The sequence below is a fragment of the Haliaeetus leucocephalus genome, unplaced genomic scaffold (assembly GCF_000737465.1).
Source record: "Haliaeetus leucocephalus isolate CR32 unplaced genomic scaffold, Haliaeetus_leucocephalus-4.0 Scaffold678, whole genome shotgun sequence".
NCBI classification, from domain to species: domain Eukaryota; kingdom Metazoa; phylum Chordata; class Aves; order Accipitriformes; family Accipitridae; genus Haliaeetus; species Haliaeetus leucocephalus.
Genome location: NW_010973114.1, coordinates 6,003,981 through 6,028,087, shown reverse-complemented (window position 1 = coordinate 6,028,087; position 24,107 = coordinate 6,003,981). Strand labels below are relative to the sequence as shown.

Below are 24,107 nucleotides of genomic sequence, written 5' to 3'. Positions count from 1 at the left end.
AAATTATCTTTGAAGAATGACTGAAATTGCCCAGACTTACGACTACTTCTTCAGTTTTCTCTTCTCTTTTTTCCTCCTCTTCATCAGTTTCTGCAGCAGCTCCATCTTCCTCATCACTGCTAGAGGACTCCAGAATTTCACTTATGTCCATTTTCCAGTTCCGAGGAACACCCTTTGTGTTGAGAAACATGCTTGCCTCCTGTAGCCCTACAGAAGAAAGCGCCCCGCTTTTACCTCATCCGCAGTATTCACAGTCACAAAGCATTTTTAATTTCCTTTTCACGTTCTTGTAAATCACAATGCCAACTTAAACCAAAAATAGAATTAAGTCATAAAACAGATACTTCAGCTTTAAACACTCAGTTTACACAGTTTATGTTTTGAGACTGTCTAATTTTAAAAATCAAGTATCGGCAACTCAAGGAGTTTAGAATTGAGAACAACCATCCCACACAAGGCATCCTGTAGTTTTCCACGCATAAGTTCCATGAACACTACTAAGGTTTACGCCTATGTATGCGAACAGTATTGAAGAAAAGCACCTATACATATCCACACATATTCTGCGCAACTGCATACTGTTTTCTTCTGTATGAAAGAGACAAATACTGTAATAAACCTATTTAAAGAAGTAAACCCATCCCAGTTAGATTCAAAATATCTTCATGTCTTAAAGTTCAGATTGAAAAAAAAAAAAAAAAAGCAAATGTTTTGTTTAAGAGCACTGCATAGATGTTACATTAATGTTTCGAACAGAAAAAATAACACCAATGAATATGGGAGAGATGGGACAGTGAGAAGTCACACTTGTACAATGGGAATACCTCATATGCTTCTCTTTGAAGAGGTGCTCCAAGGGGGAAAACAACAAAGCAAAACAAACCCAGATAACCCCAAAACGTGCCCCCCAGTCACAATAAAAGACTAGCAAGATGAATCAGAAAAATACCAAAAAGAGGGACATATTGCAATGAATCATTCACAGTGTTGCTGGAGAAGAAAAGGCACCAGTTTTTAATAGCTGCTGATAGAGTAACCTCCAGAAATCTGTCTAAACTCTTTTTTTGAAACCATTAGTACCTTTGGTTCAACAATATTCCTTCATGGCAATGAACGTCACAACCCAATTACGTTCTGCATTAAAAAAAAAAAAACCCAAAACCCCAACTCTTTCTTCAATTTATCTTAAACTTGGCATCCAATCATTTTTTTGGCTGTTCTAAAGTTCTTGTACTGTGAAATAGTTATTAGGAAGAAAGTGTACAAGAAATCATTAAGAATTACATGAATCAATCTAAACCACCTCAAGCTCTCATTTGTGAGTATCATGTTAAATCTTTATTTGTTAAGAAGCTGTTCCACACCTTTACTCAAACCAGAGGAATTGTTGTTGAGTGGGGTTTTTTGTTGCAGGGTTGTTTTTGTTTTTTAAATTATTTTTAATAAATACATTTTAAATATTTCTCCTTAACAAATTTCATGTTTTGAGGTCCAACTGGGAGAAACAACTCTAAAAGTTTAAGAATTATTTACATTAAAGTGAAAATCTGGCCTTTTACAAGCTCACTAAAAACATGGATTACTGTAGTTACATCATCTATCCATCCAGAAATCAAGTTCTGTAATTATACTTTTAAATCAAACATTAATCACAGGCAGGCTGTTCTAATAAACTTTACACCTTGCTGTCTGGGTATTTTTAACGTAAAGATAAAATGTTTTGAGCAATAGCACAAAACTTTAGTGACAGGAGAGGTAACTATGTGTTCCGTTGTTCAATGACATTTCAAATACACTACCTTGAAAATATTCTGTTCATTTTCCACACATCTGGACTGAATGAAAAGAGGAAATTAAAATAAAATAAACAAGACTTCTACTAGCTGCTATTTTAATAATAAGGCAGCTATATCCGAAGGTTCTCTAATTCATCACATTTAAAATTGTTTGCAAAATATCCAAGAGCAATTATCAGAAATCAACAGGCCATCATTTATCTGCAAAAGTTAAAAGTACTATTGCACAAGATGATTTCTTTAGGACGTAGAATTTACTCTAATTTACCTTTTTTAGGAGAGGACTCAGATTTTGGTAAGTTTTGAACATCTAGTTCTTTAATGTCTTTTCTTGCTACTGAGTAACTGAAAAAGAATAAGGTTCTGTTATTATTTTTAAATCACAGTAAAGCAAGCATTTGACTTAGAAAAACAGCAATTTCTAAAATTTTCAAGATTTATTGTTCACTTTCAAGGTCCTTTCTAAAAACTAAATGCATAAGGCATTTGTTATTGTAGGTCCTAATAAAAGATTCAAACCCAGAGTAAGTTTCCAATCTTTCTTTGAAATTCAGACACTAAAAGAACCCTTGTTATTAAATAATTAAGAGAAGGTTGTAAAGCTCTTATTTTAAATGTTTAACCGGCACAAATTTGCAAAGGTAAAATACTCTACGTAGGCAAAAAACATTTTCTAAATTGAAAATATTCACATCAACCAACAGTTGCTACCCAAAATAGCAATCTAGCTAAGATGAAAGAAACAAGCCCTCTATTTTCAAAATGCATTTCTACTAGCACAGAACAACAGTGAAGCCAAATTCACATATCTGCATTGATAAATAGCTGATTTTTATTTTTAAATTACAAAAGTGTTCTCACAGCAAAATATATGGAAGTTGCTCTGTTCTAAAGTTATACTGAATATTCAGTTACTGAATTACTACAATAGAAATGCTAACCAACCTGCAAGGAAAGCCTTACAAGTGAGTTATTATAAAAGATTTTTTTTCTTCTTTCATTATTTCAGAAAAACTGGAGTAAAACCTCAGGAATTGGAGGCCGCCATTTTCTGAAGTTAAAGCCATAAGACTATGGGGAAAAAAAAGTAAAACAGAGCAAGTCTGCATGCTTTTCCAATAACATTCTACCTTCAGCATATAAAGAACCAGACTTATCTAAAGGCTGATGATACATGTCCATATTAAAAGGCCAAAATGAATTAAGTCTTCAGTTACTTGAAATACATTTCAGTAATCAAGTACTCGTACCCTGCTCAAAATCACAGCTATTAAAAAAATACAAATTGTTCACTTTGAAAGAAGGAGGGAAAGAGAGGTGACAGCTGGCCTTTGGAAAGGAAGTTTTTAGTTACAGTATGTTGAGACATGTATTAGAAGTAAGGATGAAGAGAAATAAAGGGAAACAGCTTTAAAAAAAAACCAGTCTCTGTATTCTTTTGAATATATTATTCCTTAAGTAAGACACACATCTGTCTCTCTCTTCCCCCCGCCCCTCTCTCTCTCCTCCCACTTTTGGAGGGGGGACGGACTAACAGGACCTTTCTTTTTTTTTGCATGAATCTTGGTTCAGATTCTGTAAAAATTTTAATTAAACAGTTACTTTACACTCACTTTTTTATTTAAAGAAATAGATAAACACTTTTAAACTTTTCTTTTTAAACAGCCATGGACATCTGGGCACTGGAGGTAATGAGTCAATCAGATAACCAAACTACTACAGCAGACACCCATAAAGACATAATAATTAAGACATTAAGGGAAATAATTAGAACCAAAACTCACACTTCAAAGAACAGGAGTCATCTAAAGTGTTAACACCTGGTTTTTCAACGTTGTTAATTTTTTTTTTAAAATGAAGAAACACCAGAAACTATTAATCCAATGAACTCTTATCAGTACAGTACACACAATGTAAAGGCAGGCAAGTAAGCACAAAAGTAGTTAGCTGGAAATCGACTATCAATGACAAATGCGTACAGCCAATAATACACAAAATTGTACCCTTTCCTTTTGGAAGAAACAATGTCTTCAGAAGCAATATGTAATTAGTTTTGCATTATTCTCCCATTATGCATTTAATGAAAGTAAGCTATTACTTACAATTTTGAATCTGCAAAGGATCGAACTAAACACTGGTCCTTTTTCACTGTGACGTCATCATTACAGCTGGGAGACACAACCTGAAGTTTCAAATAAAACACTTTTTTTAAGCAAAAAAAAAAAAAAGCTGATCTTGAAAGGAAAGAAAGATGGACAGCAGGAAAACTACTGTTTTCCTGTTTCTTCTATTATAGTTTCCAGTTCTAAGAAAAGAAACCTACTCCAATTTATATTACTAAGGCCAACAATGACAAATTTCAAAAAGCAGTTTACCTCAAACGATTAGCTTTATTTGTTATATACAAGCCAGAAAAGTTTGCAATTTCATTTGTAAACTCAAAACTAGTCTACTGGGGTGACATCATGGGGTCCTGTTTATTCACTCTGCTTTTTTTCTCTTCTTCACACAAAACCTGTTTAAAGCATCTATTTAAAAAGTCACAGCCCCACTTATTTTACACCAGCTTCTGATCTTTGGCATTCAAACTGAGAGGTAACTAGGTTTTTGTCTGGTTTTTTTTTAGTTGTGAATAGTATAAGCCAGTGTGGAATCCAGCACATCATTCCACAGCAGTATCATCTCCAAGTCTAAAAAGGTGATAAAAACGCATTTGCAGTATTTGTATTACCACAAACAGAACAAGTTTACATTTTGCTCTAGACCATATATAGACAGAAAATGTCAAATGCAGATGAACTTCTGAATCTACCAGGACTCAGTGGAAGCTGTGCCACCCCATTCAGATGAGTCAGAAGTTTTACCCTCAAAATCAAGGTAAGACATTCCTGTTTCTGAGGTAGCAGAGAACAGAACAGGTACGTGGCCTTCAGTAACTTAATTCCCTAGTTAGAACAATGTTCAGTTAAAATCTGCTGTTAGGAAAGGGATATACAATGATCAGAACATGTACAACAATACCACATTTCACACTTTAAACTGAGATACGTAAAGCTGGATAAGTCAGTGTCAACTATTCACCCTACATTACACCATAGTGTTCTTTCAAGGAAGGGAAGCCTATGTAGTTAGTTACCTTTTGATCCTGGATTCAGGCAGGGAAATAAGATGTTAAACTAAGTTAGAAGATTGTAACAGCTCAGCTTGTTCCAGCTAACCCTGAAAACTCGAAAGGACTACAGAATATACAGTTAAATAAATAAAATCTGCAAAAATTAGTGAACTAAACCTGCCTGTTTAATGCTCAAAATGCCTTTTTTTTTTAAACAAACGCGTCTCTGATGGATGACAGAAGATGCATATTCAGCTTGTCTGACAATACCAAAAAGTTTATTAAAGAAAGCAACTTTTAATATGCATCCCTGAACTTTTCTGTGTATAAAAAGAATCTGCAAAGTGTCTACCTCTACAGTACGAGTCTACTTGTACTTGAATTTATTTAATATATATTTATTATCAGCAATGGCAATGAACAGCAGTATCCTATACTGACAGTCAAATAAAAATAACCAACCCCTACTGCTAGAGTAACTGGCCATTTATGTAAACACAAGCATGAAAGAAACTAGTATTTCATAAAATTGAAAGTCTAAGCAAAAAGACAACATTAAATACAAAAAGATAAAAATTCCATTGCAATTAAAATTCATATATCTAGTGTTCTTAAATTGCCTGGGATGCAAGTCCTAACATACCGTATTTTTAGAAGACAAATATTGTTACATACCAATCATTTTATGTGCAGTTTTGAAAGACTTAAGAGGTATGAAACTGTAACTACACATAAACATTAATGTTTGCTCTCCTACTCTTCATAGATACTGTAGAGGGTTTGTATTTTTAGCAAATATGGGCAGCAGAGCTTAGCCTGAATGTATTTGCAACTTCGCTGTAAAAGTTGTTAAGTCTGCAAACCATCCTATCCAGGAAAACTGCTGTATGAACAATGTAACAAGTCAGATGACACTCTTGTCTAAAAAGATATTAGTAGTATGACACTAGAGGTGTTAATGTCTTAAGCAACTTACCAAAGCTGGATACCAGTCTGCCTTCTCAGAATTAAAAGTCACACTCACAACTTTCCCAAGCAATTCATCATTGAGGCGCCTTTTATCTTCATCCTCTTCTTCACTACTTTCTTCTTCCTTTTCATCTTCAGTACTAAATTATTAAAACACACAATATTTTAAAGTTTTCCTCTGAAGTTAGTATTTGAAAGCAAATACAGCTTACAACCACATCTTTCTTCCTGTTCTGCAAAGCTTCAAAAACAAAATCAGAATTTTAAGAGCTGAAATTGCTTGAAATACACTTAATATTTAAGTGCACTTACTTAGTAAGAGGAATTTTGTAGAAATTCTTTCCAAGTAGTAGTATTTTACAACAGCATCATGTTGGAATTGGAGGCCTGAATCAGGATTTGATCGTGCACAGACATGAAACAAAGAGAAATGGTCTCTACCCCAGAAATTTAAAAGCACCTTTTTTTCCTACTTTGTGCAGTACAAAGAAGGTTAAACATCCTACATTTCCTGACACAAGTTCCTATTATATGAAAGAAGCATAACATTTTGCTACTACAAGCAAAAAACCTCATCAATTTCGTAATACTGCTAACATATGAACATGTCTGCATGAACTGAATTACTTAAGTCCATAAGCTGTGCACACAACTTGCATGATAGTGCATTCAGACCACTACAGCTTCAATGGTGCTACTTCAGTTTTAGCAAAGGACACTAAAGGAAAGGAAAGCAACAGAGCACTATCAAAACTCACACAGGAAGAGAAGATCTTCTTCCTCTATTAGATTTCTTCCCAATAACTGGAGTTCCAAAGTGCTCTGGATTGGTTAGCGGCAGTTGATCAAGTGTCTACATGGAAAAAGAGAAAACAAAATTAGTTTGCAATTTTTTCGTATTATAAAATAAACTAACTACTTAGTTTTCACTGCACGTCCATCATTGTCTTACCTCACTTTCTGCAAAGTGCCTTTCTCCCTTCAAGCATAATGAAGTTCGTCTCAAGGTCCTTTCATCACCATCATCAAAAACTAGTATGAAGCCAAGAAAACACATTGGCACAAGATGATCAGATCTTTCCCAAGCTGACAAAACAAGTCTACTATTTATCTCACAATCCAGAATATTCTGTAAAACATGACTTTCAAGACCACCTTTTAAACATTTCTTTAGTTCACAAGCAAAATGAAGGGTGGTATTCAAGATTCAGTCTAAGAACAGATAACATTTTCACGCAGAGATTCAAGCCAGTATAAAGTAAGGCTTTTGGATGCAATACTCTAAGTCTAATTTAGACATGCTTCTTATCAATACACTGCACATTTCAAACCATAGCTACTGGATTCATACCACTTATTATTATCTAACAATCTTAGGGGTTTGTTTGGTTTGTTGTTGGTGGTTTTTTTTTTTTTTTTTGGTTTTTTTTTTTTTAACTCTACCATTTATTCCTCATGCTACCTTTTAATCCTCCCTCTTGGTACAAACAACCCCACAAAAAGATAAATGAATGCAAAGAAACACAAGCGTGTGATAGTTTTTGCTACACTATCAATACTGTGCTACCAACAGACTGGGAGTACTGGAAACTTGCAGCTGTAAGTCTGACCAATTTATAAAGAATACTTAGTAGACATACTGTTCTCTTAAAACTCACTTATAAGTGAAAGGGAAGTTCCATCAACTTCCACCAACACACACCTGAACACTACAATGCTATGAGGCTATTGCTAGCTCTGCCTGAGACAGATTTACTCTTTAGTCAGTTTAAATAAAACCTTTTCATGAAAATTTCCTTGAAGAGAAGGAAAGAAAAGTTACTAGTTCCCCCCGCACTGGCTCAGATCCCACTGTCAAAGCCATGTGAACAGGCCCTTTTCAAAGAGCAGAGACCAGGTGGCTGCAGTCTGTCATTCCAGTAAGGTAAAAGTTTATTTGTATGGGGTCAAAGTGCAGAATACTACTCTATATTTAAACTACTTGAAACATATTTTTTCCAGTAGTGAACTTAAAAAAAAAAAAAAAAAAAAAAAAAAAAAAAAAAAAAAGGAAGTTTCAAGTGATGTGCATATCAGTATGATAATTTTGGCACACTTCTATTAAAAAAAAAAATCTCTTGAGCTAGCACAAATATCAAATATATGTGTATTGTTAGCAAAAACACAGCAAGAAAAGCACTTATTTTGTCAAAAAAACTAAATAGAACTGTCACATTCTCATAATCTTAGATTAAAACCTTAGACTGCTATAATACTAAAATAATAACTATATAAAAAGGTATGAATACAAATTAGCTTGATAAGATAAGCTTTAAGGTTCCTCCATCTTCAGAGTAGAGATACTGCTGTGCTATACTCCACTACTGAATTATCTCAACGGTGTATGTTATAATACTTGTACACACAAAGCAATTAACTTTTCCCCCCTCCAAAAAACCTAATATTTTAAGAACAGCAGATACCTATATGCCTAATTAGCTATACTAGTTAATAATATTTTCAAAACTTTAAAAATATAAATACCAGTAAGACCCATCAACACCAATGTCAGTATGTTACTGTCAAAATCTTGTAGTTTAGCTTACAGCTCAAGGAAGCCACTACTGCAACACTTTGCACTAACTGGGAAAACAAAGTATGAGCTCCTCCCCTCCGTATTACTAACTCAGCATTGGTACCCATTGATCAGCCAAGTACAAAGACCAGAGTGCTCAAAACAATTCTGAAGTTCAGCGTTGTCACAGGTTTACACTTACAACAACAACAACAAAATCCGTGCCACCCCTTTGAAGTTTAAGTTTCATTACCCACTCCAAACCCGTCACTCGTCAGCTCTCTCTGCACACTTTAATAACAATATTTCATTGGCATATTTTTAAGTTTTAGGGTGGTTTGTCTGGTTGGGGTTTTCTTTTTTGTTTTAAACATTCTATGCACCCTACAGTGTGTGCCACTTTCATTGCTCTGAAGAGACTTAAAAGCAGATTACCATCATCACCCTTTGCCAAACACATTCAGAACTAAAGTTAAAGTACTATGTTTTCACAAATAACCATTTTAGGGGACAAATGGCTGGTGATTGGCAGCAGGTAACTACCGAAAAAAGCAAACAGAACCTGATACTTGACAGTAAATAAAAAAAAATTGGTCTAGTTTATCTCTAATTTTGGAAGCTCTACCTGTTTAATTAAAACTAGTACAGAAGAGGAAAAAAATCAAGTAAACCATTCACTAACCAGATGACACATACCATTTTTTCATCCCTAAAAGATAAAAATCTTATAAATACTGAACGTTAAGTAAAATACACTAGTAAAACACACTAAACTCTACTTAAATTAGGACACATAAAGAAATTATGACAATTAACTGTGTGAGATATTCTGCTTTCTTCAATTTCAAGAAACATGAAAGTTAACTTAGAACTTTGAAAGTCACATAATTAGATATTCCTGACCAATATGAGGCAATTATAGATTGCAAACTGTAACTGCAACTGCAGAAGTGTCAACTTCATAAATGTATATTTCACTTCCATGGACAAAACAACATGGAAGAAAAAATAATTAATGCTGAATAATTAAGTTTTCCTAATCACCCCTCAGACCCAGACACAATGAAAGCGTGAGCATGCTTTCAGAGTTTGGCAGTCATGCTTTCAATCCTATTCCCAGTTTTATACATGAATGAAGACAAGTCTACCCCATGCCTCAAAAGCAGCCCTCCTCCTACAAGCCTTTCCCTGCCATTTCTCTCAGTTTTCTCCAGTTGAAGGTACAGAACTGGCCTGTTCTACAGAAGCTGTTTGTCCCTTGCCATACAGGGAAAAAGTGGTAGGCCACTCTATGTTTTCCAAAACCGAAATGGGTGGACTACAAAAAGGAAAACAACAAAAACCCAAAGCCCCTTCTGAAACCCCTCTCCCACCCCTAAAAGGAAAGCCAATCTTTCCAAAATGATAGAGTACTCTCTTTCATACGAGGGGCAGTTATCACACAGCTTCAGGAAAGGAAGGTGGAGAAGCACAAATTCTCAGACCTCCTTCCTGAACTGCAGCAGGCCAAGGAACTGGCATAACCATTAAATGAAAGTGTAGAAAAATATCTCTGTTCAGCAGCCATGTGAGAGTGTCCCAAACCTAGGGAAAAGCAAATGCACAGCAGAGTGTAAGTGTGCATGATTCCTTCAAAGTAATCAAGTTCAATACGTTCCATTTTACCTTGGTAATTTTCTTCCAGGGCTGAAGTATCTCTCCCCCTCACCCCTTCATTCAGGGTAAAAGAACGGATTGAGTCAATATATCCAACCCCTGAGAATCCCATATAAATGTATGTAAACACATATACACACACACGAATGACAAAACTAGAAAATATTTATCAAGTCTGTGTGTGGTTCTCCCTACAGACATCACCTGCTCAGGACAGAAAATGCTTTTAGACAATTACAACAGAATTCTCAATAATGAAAACTAAATGGTATTACAGAGAAGGAGATACCATAGCATTATGATTACTTAAAAAGACTTTGCCTTTTTAAAATGATTAATAGAAAAGTGACAGTGACATTTAATTTTCTATCTTAGTGGAGAACAGCAGGGGCAGAGGTAGAAGGACCATGAGGGGCAGAAACAGAAGGCACTAATATTTTTGGTATTTCAAAGTAATTTAATTGCTTCAAGGATAAACTGAAACTGTTGTGGAACAACAAAGTGTGTACAGAACAGCATAAAAAAAAGATTTCCTTAGCTAAATTAGTGATCACTTTATAAAGTGTCAATCGAGAAAGGATAGCACCATTTTTCATACAAAAATATCAATTATTTGAGTTACTAAAGTGGGGCCAAGTAAGAAGTCTCTCCAATTAATCACAATACATGAAGTATTTTGTAATTGTAGCTACTTTAAACTTGCTTCTCTTCTAGGGAAAATACTTGTTTGCGCCTTACTGAAAGGATAATCAGAAACACATGTTGAAAGTCTCAGCACCTTTAAAAATATATACCTTTCTTAAACCAAGTAGGCCTTGTGGTTTCCATCTCACTTTTAAGAAAAATCTACTTCGCCAAAGAACCATTTGTATTACTGGCACCCTATACATGCCTTTTTAATGCTAGTCCTAGAGGCTTTAAGAGAATGTCTTTTCAATGTACAGTATCATATATTAAGGATTTCACAAATATAAGCAGCAGGGCAGACTGCATGTTTTTGGGCTATGCGATACTTTGATACTATGATAGCACTCATGTCAGAAGAACTTAATACACTCTAAGCTGCATATTCATTCCTTTTTTTTTAACCTCATCCAGAAGTAAGACTGTTTAACTCTAGTCAAAATGCCTAGTACTAACAAACAGACAAATAAAAAATGTTGAATTAATGCTGAATAACTTTTATTAATTACTTAATCATTCCTTAAATAGGTTATTGTTACAACTCCAAATTCTCCAACAGCAGAAATTCTAGAGGTTGTATTCCATAAGAAAGAATTTAGTGAACAGTACCATTGTGTTAAAGAGAGAAGGAAACAACAACAGAAGACAAGGAGATACCCACCCATACACATGTAATGTAGTCATCAAAAGATGCGTTTATAGGGCCACAATATTTATTGTAGAAGAGGAACTTACAATACTGTCCCCTTCCAAAGAAACATGTACGAAAAAGGAGAAGCCCTTTAAGTACTACCATGACCTAATCTTGTAGTGGGCTTGTACTTGTTGGGGAAACAGTGTACCAGCTGACTACTTCAGTAAATACTTCTGGAAAGAGAATGATACATACTAGCCAGGAACTTATATATTACTATTTTAACTTACAGCAAAGTAGGAATGACAGAAAGAAAAGCAGCGTTTCTGCTGGCCAGAGGCCTTTCTTCCACATACGTTGCTTAATGATCAACACTGACAGAAGGGGAAAAAAAAGATGACTAAGCAGCACAACCTGGAGGAACAGTCTCTGTTATAATGCTTGTACTAGTCCCAAGAATGGGAGTTCAATGTGCTCTGTACAGAGCAGAGCATATTTAAATAGTGAAAATAAAATGGAGATTTTCAGAATTTTGCTGCATCCCAACCTTGTCGATAATAACAGGAAAGAAACAGAATTGATTTTTTTTTTCTATTTGTGGGAGCCTAGGCAAGCCAAAGCTATGACAGAAAAAGAAAAACAAAGCTTTCCAGTGGGAATCAATGCAATACTTCCCCAAAATTAGAAAAGTCTCTCCATTAAAATTGAGTACCTAAAAAAATGCATTAAACAGTGCAAGTTTGCACTCACTATTGATGAGCAGGTACCTTCCATTCCCTGCCTGTAGCAGGCCCATATATGCCATTAACAAAAATGATACTAACCATATCCTCACAAAAATGCTGTCTCAGTGTCAGTTCTCATTTATTTATATAAGAAATACTAAGAAGTCAACTAATCAAAATAATTTTTAGGAACTGTTAAGAAACTTGCCACAAAATACTGCAGATCTTGTCTATAAATATCCCTAAGATTTAAAAATAAAAAAAAGAAAGAAAAAGGAGAACATAGCAGGACACTAGTGATAACATCCTCATAATAGTTACGATATTACTTATACACAGAGCAATCAGTGTTACCAGAACAAGACAGTCCTGTAATACACAAGTGAATAGGGAAAACAACCTTCAAGGCTGCACCTGCTTGCTAACTTCAAATCCAACAAGTTATGTTAGTGTTGCTGCCCAAAGGAGGAAAGATTCTATACTGCACAGCAAGTAAACATTTTCTTCTCATTCCCCACCCTATTCAGAAACTTTTATATCTGCAAGACAACAAAAGTACATACCAAGAAGTAAAAACTGCTCTAGTGTCACTACGCACACTGAATTATTTTCACTAGCTGCCTGACAAAGTAGTAATTTGTGAACTATCAGAGATGCTATCTATGAATATCTAAATGTATGTGTGCAAGTTTTGCAGATTTTTGTTTGTCTGCTGTGGAAAAAAAAAAAAGTACCAAGAATCATGCAATACTTGTTGAATGACCTTGTAGACAAGGACTGTACTAACTACCAATTATTGTGCTACTGGAGAGACTACAGAACTCATTAAAAAAAAAACAAAAAACCCCCCAAACATGTTAAATGAGCTTCAGTTCCTCTACAGAAATGTATATGAAATATCACTGAAAACACAGAAGTGTGATCTTTGAGTCTACTCATAGAAGACTATTACCTTACAAACAAAAACCTACTGCCTGAAACTGCTTTTTCTGATGTTACAGTAGTCTTACTACTGTTACATATAACGAGATTAGAGAAAAAAATTCTACCTGCTTGCTTTCCCTACAGTATTGTTTGTACACAATTTTATTTTTTTTTTAACATTCAGTCCACATTTTAACAAAGGTGGTTTTATAATCAAAGGCTCTATCCAGCTGATCTGTAATAAGGTTCAGTTAATATACTTTTTCACCATCACATTTGCCCCTCTACCTGCACGTTACCTGAACACATGTAAGAACAAAATGCAGTGCTGTTCTTTTTTTCTAGATTCTCCGGAAAGCAACCAACACAGCAATTGCACGGTTTCTGTGTGCCACAGGTGCACTTAAACAATGATATGTCCCATGGAAGGACTCCAGGCAAATACAGGGTTTCCTCAAAATCCACCCAAGCAACGTTTTGAAGACGAAAACAAATTTATGGTGGGTCAGGGTGGTATAGAGCACCAGGGAAGTGGGGGCAACTGGACAGTTCCCCTGCCACACTTGTGGTTTTGGATTCTTGGATGACACAAGCACAGCCTGAAGATGAAGTGATGCTTCTGGGATGTAGAACTCAACAGGATGCTGGGAAGAACTGGTCAAACCAGCCACACAAACATGACTAGTGCCTTGCACATACTACAAAATGTGTGCTGTTCCAGTTACAAAAAGACAAACCAACAGGCCTCTGGCATGGATGAAATCAACTAACTCTGGTGGCACTATTAGCTTTTATCACCCTTCACGCAGAAACAAGACATATTAGGAGCTTAAAGTTGTAGAGGAGCCAGAACCATGCTTTTTTTTTTCTGTTAGCATAGATATCTCCACAAAGCATCAGAAGAGGAAAACTTGTAAAAATAGGAAAATGTGACTATAAATGGCTCCTGTTAGCAACCCTGCTCCTGAAAGTCCTAGGACATCAATGTTGGTTTATTTTCTGATATATATTCTTGGAGTTATGAACTGAAATTTTCAAAATCCATGCAAAATGAAAGAGGACTAGAACCAAATACTTAACACCTTTCATTTCTGTCACCTGCCCTCCTAAACACAGTACCCCAGAGTGACGCAACTGGTAGCTGAGACTGTACTTCATTTCCAGAACAACTCAAGTGGACTACCCAAAACTTTACTTGCACAAGGACAAGCATTCAGGTATCTAACTCCTCTCAGCACACACTCACTCAGCATTCCCTGCAAACTGCCACAATGACTACACGAGAGGAGGAGGTTACCACCACATAAGGCTAGAGAGCAGCACAAGCAGAGGTATGGAGCTCACAGAGGCATCTCAGAAGTGGTGTCTGGCCATGTTGATGTACAACACCATACTAGAGCCAAAAAGGAAAAAATCTGTTGGCTTTGCAGTGTGAAAAGAATGAGAAAAATTCTTTACTATTTAAGTTAAAATATTCTGCCATTTCATGATAACTTTTAAAAGGAGAAAAGACATGTCTTCTCTTAGGTAGAAGTACTAGATGACGCCCGAAAGCCACAATTCTCAAAAAATAAGGATTCAGGCTCCCTTTCACTCTAAACAGCATATAAAGCCCTACTGTTGACAGCAAGGTCTGCTAGAAATGGCAAATGCCTCTCACTGTTTTTTCTCCTTATTTCCTACTCAGTTCAGAGGAAAAATTACTGAAAGTTAATACATGTTTTTCTCTTTCTCTCTCTAGAAAAACTTTACCATGATTTTATCTAGCAAAATACAAGACACAAGGCTCAATGTATTTTATCTGTTTTTTTTTCTTTTGTTTCAAGTTATAGATATGGTTAAATGACATACAATTAACGAGATCTAAGCACATACAGATTACTGACCTGAGTTTTGTCAAAACAGAGATGACACTTTCGTTTTGATGGGGCAATAAAAAAGGCCACTCTAACAACAACTCTTCAGATGCTTGCTCAATTGAGATACTATTTCTCACTAGTTCTGTACAGAGGCGATATAAAAGTGTTTCCTTAAAGAACATATACCTAAGGATTCCTATTTTCTGAAATTCTGATAGTGCTTGCAAGATTCCAGAGAGAATGTGAAAGAAGGAAAATACAACTATGCACTTCGTAAGGTGTGGTCTAGATTGTGCCTTCTTTTTTTTTAGTCATTTCAGACATTTCAGTATTCACTTGAAGCATTTTACAAGTTAACAGAGAATCAGGTGGATGGTACACTAAGCCATAATTCAAATCTGGCTGAGCTGAAAGCAGATCTGATAGACCATTCTAATGCTATGCAATTATCACCTAGCAATATATTCAGCACTTCAAAAGCATCAATGCAGCATTTTAAGATTTCTAAATTAATAAGTTCATTTTAAATAATTGCATTTTAAAGATTAAAACATCCAACTGAACCATTTGTTATCCAAAGAACTTAGACTGCTATTGCTGTCATCCCACTTCAGATTCAATTGAGCAGGTGAGAGAGTTGACTTGTGCAACGGCATTTTCCAGACATTGTTAAACTTTCACTCCAAACAGCTTTTGTTTCTTCACTTACTTATACTGAAAAGCTGAATTTCAAAGGTAATTTCAAAAGTATTTCCAAATCACAGCTGAAAACTTCAATACGACTAAATGGCTACAGTAACAACATTATTATGTAAAAACAGCTGAAAAAGTGATTCCATGGCAGCTGCAATAAAAATAATTTTGGGTACATGAACATCACTGATAGACAGGAGATACTGTTGAAATAGACTAACTGATCATCACTGTGGGGTGTTCATTACATTTGTGTACATTGGCAAAGTAGCCTACTACAGCAAACTCAGCATAGCATTTCTACTGGTTCACCTTCTTGAACAAAGTAAAGTTGTTTCAGCTGACTTTTCTTCTTTAGATACCTATCTGAAATAGAGAACCTGATCTGCAAAAGTGAGCATCATTACTTCTCAGCAGACCTGCATATAGTTTGTTTTGGTGGATTTTTTAAATATTTGTACTTAATACTTTGAAAATGTTTGCCTGAATATACTGCTGGTTTTCCTATCTGTATCGGTCTACTAAGAAAGAGATGCTACATAAGACAGAAAATAAATAGTACAGGAAAAGCACATACTACTGAAACACAAGCTTTCCCTTGTGCCTTCCATCTCAAGCCTGACCACATTCAGAAAGACGTTCTAGAAACCTGAAGGCTGTTTAATCCACTTCCCTCTCAACTCTTTAGCTCTGAATCAGTCAGCAAGACTGCCAAGTGGTATGGCCCACCATCTATTAAAAAGGAACCAATTGAACTCTGTTTGCTACATAGCAACATAAACATTCACCTAATATCTATTCAAAACTTTCTACAAAGATACAATGGAAGCAACAGGCAAAAGATAAGGCTTACTTTTCATACCTCAATGTTGCTGTACTCAACCTAGAACACTTCCTTAATTTTAAAAGTAAAACAACCATTTTTCTTATGACACAAACTTCATGATCTTTGGTCAATGTTACCTGTGCTTTGAACACCAATGAGCATGTCACCACATACAACTCACAAAAATGTTTGTAAGATCTAAATACAATTCCAATGTGTTACAATTGGAATACAATTGACATAGATATATACTCTACATGCTATATTACCGTACTGCATGTTAACTTACCATAAGATTACTTAAATCCCACAGGCACCCCCAGCTCCAAATTTTTACAACATCCTAGCAGTCTTAACACATTTGCATATGGAAAACACATGAGTTTATTTCCCCTATTCCACCTGTCCAAAAATATTTGGGGGGGGAAGAAAATGACAAAAATTGATCCACTGGCTCAAGTTTCTGAGGAATTGCACTTTAATAAATGTATACAGTAAAAATCATGGTATGCATGAATTTATCTCTTACATTATTGGGGAGAGTTCAACAGCTTCTTAAATCTAAACAACAATCGACTAGTGCAAGGCAGAGCATGTATTCACTGTTCATGTTACCTGCTCACCAAGTAAAGATTTTTGGCAGAAGTGTACTGCTCAAAAGAAAAGGGGGGCGGGGAGGGGAGAGAAGAAAACACAGACAAAACTCACCCCCAAAACAGGGGATTTAAAGTTCACCTGTCAAATGTAAGAAAACAAATATGTTTGGTTTATCAATTAATATTTCAAAGCCTTTTTAATCACTGAAGCAGGAATATGTAGGGTTGGTTTACTGATGTAAATCTTCTGGTCCAAATTCAAACAGAATTAGCTAAAAATGCTACTTTAAAACTAAAATAACTAAGAATATTGAAATGAAAATGCTAATTTATAAACCATGTAATTATTAGTGCTAGACTGTGCTTCTTATCTCTTCTGTATCAGAATGGTGAACCTCTAAGTCAATATAAATCAAACTTGAAGGTCTCATTGTTGAGTGTGTCTCATCATAGTACTAAACTGAGCAGATTTTAAATCTTCTGCGCTCCAAAATAATCCTGCCTTTCCTCCCTGACCTGACATACACTACAATTTTACAGCTAAATCTACAATTTTACAGCAATGTTATAATCATGAAGAAGAATGCAAAGAGCAGTGAGCTTTGTCAACTGGTAAATCAAGTAGCTTATATTCAAAGCACACAGTAATAATCATAAGTTGATAAATCCTTGCAAATTATCTGCAGTGAGAGCCTTATCCTGATCCCACCAAAGATGACATAACCTCACCTGCTGCAATGGAAATGTTGGATTACTGAAAATATCTTCTTTATATCCTAAAAAGGGGGTTAATGAACCAAAATAATTGACACTTCATATGATAGAGGACTCCTCAAGAGAGTATGGAAGAATATGAAGTAAAGCTAAATACACTCAGTATACACAGCAGCTAGCAAGAAACAAACAGTTAAAATTTACAAGTACTAATCTCAAAAGCATTGCCAAAGAGTAGCATGTACAGGACAATTAAGAGGAGCATGTTCCCTCCATGCTACTATTAGTGAATACAATGCTCCACTGCTGTAAGAAAGTTGTACAAAAAAGGACAGGTGCTTGCAAAGCTCTCTGATTCAAATACTGTGGGTTTTTTATTTGCTTATCTAGTATTACTTGAATGTTGCTGGGTTTTGTCATTCTACTGTTAAAGCTGTTTCAGAAAAACTTAGAGATCAGAATGGCCAATTCTAATTATTCAAAATACAGAAGTTTATCTTGGAATGAATTCTTGTTCAACATTGAAATTTCACTGACCCTGAAGAGCACATGAGTCTCCAACATGAGAAGCAAAGCAGTTTTCTATTTCACTTCAGATATAATCATTATTTGAAAATTATTTTAAAGCAGTTATTCACATTATAAATGAATGTTCCCCCTTTTCTAAGCTGCGATGTTTCAGTTCTTTTCTTAATCAGAAATAGATCCTGTCTTCTACTGTTTCATACAAAACACGACCCTCAACTCTACACAAAACAGACAAATGACTTCAGAATGCATAGTGGTACTGCCACTTGTGTACAAGATTGCATATAGTGAAAGGCGGCTTGCATTTCAGTCATTCATTACATGCCACAGGTTTTCAGCTACAAGTGCAATTACAAAGTTTATGTCTTAAAATCTGCAAAAATTATTCTGAATTCCTGTGACATCACTATACATACGTTGTGCCAAATAAAACTTGATTGTTCAGCCCTGCAATTACCTGTGCAACAGCCTCCCTGAACATCAAATAATTATTGTCCTATTTTAAGTGGAAAAGGAAACAAGACCTGGAAGACTTAAAAAAGTCCCCTCCAAAATCTATTTCAGATCTTGTATTATAAGATATAATTACTTACATTATTACCTATAATTAGAAATACATTGTTTAAAGATTACAGATCATAAACGAAAGCATGTGGCTACTCACCTACAGTATACCAACTAGCATCTGTCAACTTGCTGATAACAGCTTCTTGAAAGGATCCATCAGGCATTTTGGTTTCAACCATTGCACCAACCTGCAAAAAGGAGTATCTCAAGGTTACATGTAATCCCAAACTCATATAATGGACAAAAACACATGTAGGCATTAATTCTTCCAGCAAGGTAGATTTTTTTTTTTCTAAAGACTCATTTTCACTAAAAGTTACTTTGTAAAATTTAGTTACTTCGCTGGTAAGAACAAAGGTCCTTAAGTATGAAGGCTGAACTGCAAGTAGACAGTAAAGCAGCAAGAAACTCAGAACATCCAATTTCAGCATGATTTCACAAGAAATAATAGAAGGCTAATTGGAAATAAATATTCAAATATTCAAAGTAATTATTGCTTTAATACTGATATGCATGCAATTACTACTATTTCTTATACTTTAAACATCATTATACTGTCAGCTAGATCAGAATTTCAGTAGCAGCCTACAACATGCATTGGTGTTCTTGCAGTAGCTACAGAAAAAAGACAAATACAAAAAATATGATCTCCTCTCAAGAGCTCTATTTGCATTCAGTGTTTTACAATGCAGCTATGTGTTTTAGCAGACAACTGTTACATATCGTAATGATACAAATCAACACATATTTTTATATAAAGTACATAAACTATTTTAAAACAGTTAGCGTAATCATATTTACTATCGTCCAATGGGCTTGAAATTAGCTTCGTAATCAAGTTCTCAATTACTTGTAAGAAGTTTCAAAGTTTCATTACTTCCAAGAAGTTTTGTATCTTGTAAGAAGATACAAAAATCATCATGCCTGCAAAACTGCGTATGAAGTATACTACATAGAGAAGCATAAACAGCCTCTAAAAGCTACAAAAGTTAAGACTAATCACTCGGAATCAATCTGATCTAAAGCAATGAGCCTCCTTCTGTTGATTTAAACTCTGTAGAACAGGTACCCACTTAAACAGCATCAAAATTTAGAATTTTATAAATCAATTATATGAGTACAGAAAAAAAAAGGCATGCAATATACATACTCTTAGAGGTCCTTTCACTTGGTCATCTTGCACTAACTGAGTTGAGTTATCCCCCTTCAGGACCACCTGAAAGATATCCATGAATTTTTTTATATGTAACTTATTTTTAGCAGCATACAAAAAGCATATGAAACTCTATTTATAGTAATAATCATAATTTGGAAAATAAGATGTTTATCAAATGGACTCAAACATTACTGAATGCAAAACACTTGGCATGGACAGTTTTACTGACAGGAAGCCCCAAGTATCACACTTAATATTTAATCTGAAACATCATAATTAAAGAACAAGGCAAATCAAACATCAGCCATTCCAAGGCAAAGAAAACACATTTTGATGAGAGTTTGGATATTGATGCAATCCAGGGCATACCTGGAATTGGGGCTTCCAGATCAGAAGATTAAGCAGGTTTTTCTCTCTACTTCAACTGCAGCACTTTATTGACAACACACTGAATACTAAACTACAACCAAAATAAAAAGCTCTCTTTATTAAGTATGTATCAAAAAAATCACCAAACTGACTGCAATACCACCATTTCTGCTACCTTGAGCAAGGGAAAATTTTTATGGTAAAGATGCGAATCACTAAGAGTGTAATGAAAATAAGGATCAGTTATAGTGTAAGTAAACTATGCTTCTCCGTTTAAAATCCGACGTTTGAGAAGGCAACACTGATGAGACAGAGTGAATGTAAGCCTATGCAATTTGAATCCCTGAGTTTGAAGAGACTCAGTTTAGAAACATAAAAGATGAATATTTAGATGTCAACACTGTTAACTGTTTCACTGCCGTTTGTTATAACAAAACCACCTATGGTGTTCTAATAAAAAAATTTCAAAATTCCTATTTCTTTTCAGGAATCAAAAGTTCCAGGAGCTTCCTTGCCACCTATAAAGATTTCTAGTTTTCTGGCTCCCCCAATTATCCCCCAACCATAGCCTACACTGTAGTTGTGTTTATAAATACAACACTAGTGGCATGCTAAAATAGCATTGGTATTAACACACAATCAGATCAATAATGCACTTTGTGCAATTTTAATTTAAAATTTTTTACTATGATTTGCATCGGCAGGTTGTCCTGCTACTCAGGAAAAGACTACTGGACTTTTTGCACTCTTGGCAGGTGTGCCAGGGTGTGCCTACGTGCTCCTAATTACAATATCAGGCTTAGCTTGTTAAAACTTCAATTGTTGTAATATAATTGAGATACAGTGACAGGAATTTCCACCAAGTAACAGCAGCCTCATACACTTCCAAATCTTATCGTGGAGTAATAAAGCATATGATTCTAATGAGAAAAAAAACCCACACATCTATCAACAGTCTGAACACTCTATCAGATCAAAGGTGCAGATACAAAATCAAGGATGTCAGACCAGGGAGGGCAGCACACTGCTTCCTACAGAGCCTCTAATTAACACAGATTTCAAAGAACATCACAAATTTCTTTAAGTACTCATTAAGAACAGGGGAAAAGACTCCAGTATCTGAATTGTTTGGGGTTTTTTTTTTTTTTCCTATTCATGAAAAGCACTCTGATAAAGTGATATGATCTATGCGCGTAACTGAAGAGGCTGATAGCTAGTTCTATTTATGTAAGCATTAAAGCACATGAAAACTTAAATGTGTAGTTATAAAAACCAGCTTTCATCTCTATTTGTTAGGGCGCTTTGGGTCACTAATGCCTTATCTACATATCCTGGAGAGTAGACAAGAAAGTGGGAAGATTTTGACAAAACAAAGCAGAAGAACAATTTCTACCTTTACTTTGAATTCTTAACTTTTACTTAACTAGGTTTTATTCTTGTTTTCCCATAGTAGCATTTACAACAGTACTGCAACACCAAAATAATGACTTTATTTTTTGGTTGGTTTGGCATACGACCTGTAAATGTGAATGAATATCATGTGCCAGTACTACGCGTGTAGAGAAACTCAGCTACAGCCAGAGCACACTGTTTTAGAAGGGGCAGCAGCAGCAAGATGCTCAAAACCTAACAAATGTTATCCTGGGCATTTCTAAAACCTGGTCTAAGAAACTAAATATTGCCATCTTTTTTGCCGTTATGTTGATTTATTTCGGCATTGCCTCTTAAGTTCCAAGCTATAAAACTGAGGATGTCAGTTGGAATGAAATGGAACTTTTGCTTCTGAAGAGGTTGCTCTTATTCCTTATTACTCATGTAAAGCCATAATCCTCTATTTGTGACATGAAAACTGATTGCTGTGAAACTGATGCATTCACAAACAGAAGACAACCGAGATCAGGGAAGAAGTAGCAAGAATAGGTAATTTGAAAGCTCATTCTTGTTCCAGCATCCTCCTAAAGAAAAAAATAAAAACCCACCGCTACCACCCCAAAAATAACAAAAAACCCCAAACAAAACCCACCCCAAACCCAACACCAAAATACGAAAAACGACATTCAAGTGTTCTTTAAAATTCATGCAGTGAGGTGATGAATATTTCCTTATCTTCAGGACCAGGATCTTCTCTGACAGTCCTTTCAGCACAATGGTTTAATAAAATCAGCAACAACTACAGTATACTACCTTGACTTTCACAAGCCTTTTCACTGTCTTAATCTTTGCCTCACAGAAGGCACCACGGTACTTGGCACTGACATCAGTTCCCACTGTCAGGTAGGCAGGCTCATCTGCTGCCTATTAAGAAACAAAAAACATGAACAAAGTTTAGTTGTTCTTATTTATTTTTACAGTTACATCGTTATACATCAAATTTTACATCTAGACTTTTAGACTTATTGACTTTTAAGTGATAAACAACATCTGTACTCAGAATTGCAATCACACAGTTCTTTAGAAGGAAAAAAAAAAAGAAAAGACACCAACAAACAAGTTACAGGAAGTTTTGTTTTACCAGTAATGCTGACCCCCCCCCATTCTGTCAGCCTAATTACTGTCCCAGAAATATCTCTGAGGATATTGAACTGATATTTGGAACATCTCCTTATACGTATAGGAGTGACTACTAATTCAAGTCATTCCTATACAGCATACAAAAGGAAAATATTTTAACTGCAAAAAGGCAGTATAAAAGGTGGTTGTACTTTTTTTCAGCTATAAGAAATCCAATGACACAGATTATTTAAAACATTTGAGATTGCTATCATCATGATACTTACAATTAAGTCTGTAACATTCTATATATAGTTTTCTTCCTGCTGACTAAAAGGAGACCTCTAGAGAAATTTGTTGCAATCTTTCAAACAGCTGTTAACTAGTATTTTTCTTCTTGAAATGCCTTTATCAAAGCTTAACTGCTTATGCATTTTAAGAGAGAGAAGTATTTCTCATCATGTTTTCCTTAATCTGAACTTTATTACTCAACATTTCACTTTATTGTGATTGTAGCAACTGATAAACGAGGACAAAATTACCATGTTGAAAATGTCCATCAAGACAGGAAATCAGCACAGAATATAAAATAACTGTTTTTTGTGGGTTTTTTTTTTTGAAATTGTTATTATTTCGTCAACTCCGAAGGCAAAAAAAAGTTTTTCTCTCTTTTGTAAATTATACTGCAATTGTTAAGCCTTTGTACTGAAAAAACCGGCAACAGCTAAGGCGGGACAAAAGCTGTGGTTTTGCAAACTTGCAATAGCAGCTGCTGATACAGGAAGCATTTAAAGACAGTAGCCCAAAGGACAACAACTCAAAGATGTCGTGAATTTTCAAGACTGCTACTGCAAGACGATAAGAGCTTTGCTCACCCACACCTCAGCTGGAGAGCAGAAACAGGATTTACAGCATGCACCGAAACCCCAGCCAGCGCGATCCTACTGTTGCTCAGCCGAGACGTGCGATTAAAAATGAAATCGCCAGAGCAGCTAGCGAGGCGGGGTGGGGGGAAAGGGAGCCGGCTCCCCGCTCCGGACTCAGCCTACCTTCATCTTTAAAGGTTATTTGAGGGATTCCAGCTCAAAGACTTCTCCTCCCCGCGAGCACACGGGAAAACACTGCAAAACAAGAGGGGGGGGGGGGGGGGTGGTCGGTTGAAGGCTCAATCCCTGCGAGCGTGGGTCTCCCCGTGAGGGGGCGGCCGGGCTGCGAGGGGAGCCCGGCATGGGCGGGCAGGCGGGAGCCGCCGCCC

At 35.6% G+C, this 24,107-nt stretch overlaps 1 protein-coding gene across 7 annotated transcripts in view; it reads right to left on the bottom strand.

Annotated features, from left to right (window-relative positions):
* The window catches only part of ARID4A (AT rich interactive domain 4A (RBP1-like)), a 54,808-nt gene that overhangs the window by 30,123 nt on the left and 578 nt on the right, over nt 1-24,107 (bottom strand). For 6 of the 7 annotated variants that reach the window (XM_010579836.1, XM_010579835.1, XM_010579838.1 and 3 more), the window contains exons 2-11: nt 23,902-23,973; nt 22,547-22,657; nt 19,988-20,053; nt 18,935-19,025; nt 6,830-6,909; nt 6,636-6,730; nt 5,885-6,017; nt 3,899-3,978; nt 2,065-2,141; nt 41-207 (exon numbers count right to left, since the gene is read on the bottom strand). In XM_010579836.1, coding sequence (XP_010578138.1) covers nt 41-207; nt 2,065-2,141; nt 3,899-3,978; nt 5,885-6,017; nt 6,636-6,730; nt 6,830-6,909; nt 18,935-19,025; nt 19,988-20,053; nt 22,547-22,657; nt 23,902-23,907 — 906 coding nt within the window. In that variant the 5' untranslated portion in view covers nt 23,908-23,973. Of the gene's footprint in view, nt 1-40; nt 208-2,064; nt 2,142-3,898; nt 3,979-5,884; nt 6,018-6,189; nt 6,265-6,635; nt 6,731-6,829; nt 6,910-18,934; nt 19,026-19,987; nt 20,054-22,546; nt 22,658-23,901; nt 23,974-24,107 lie in introns of those variants that run through there. The other variant, XM_010579842.1, reaches the window with a different exon arrangement.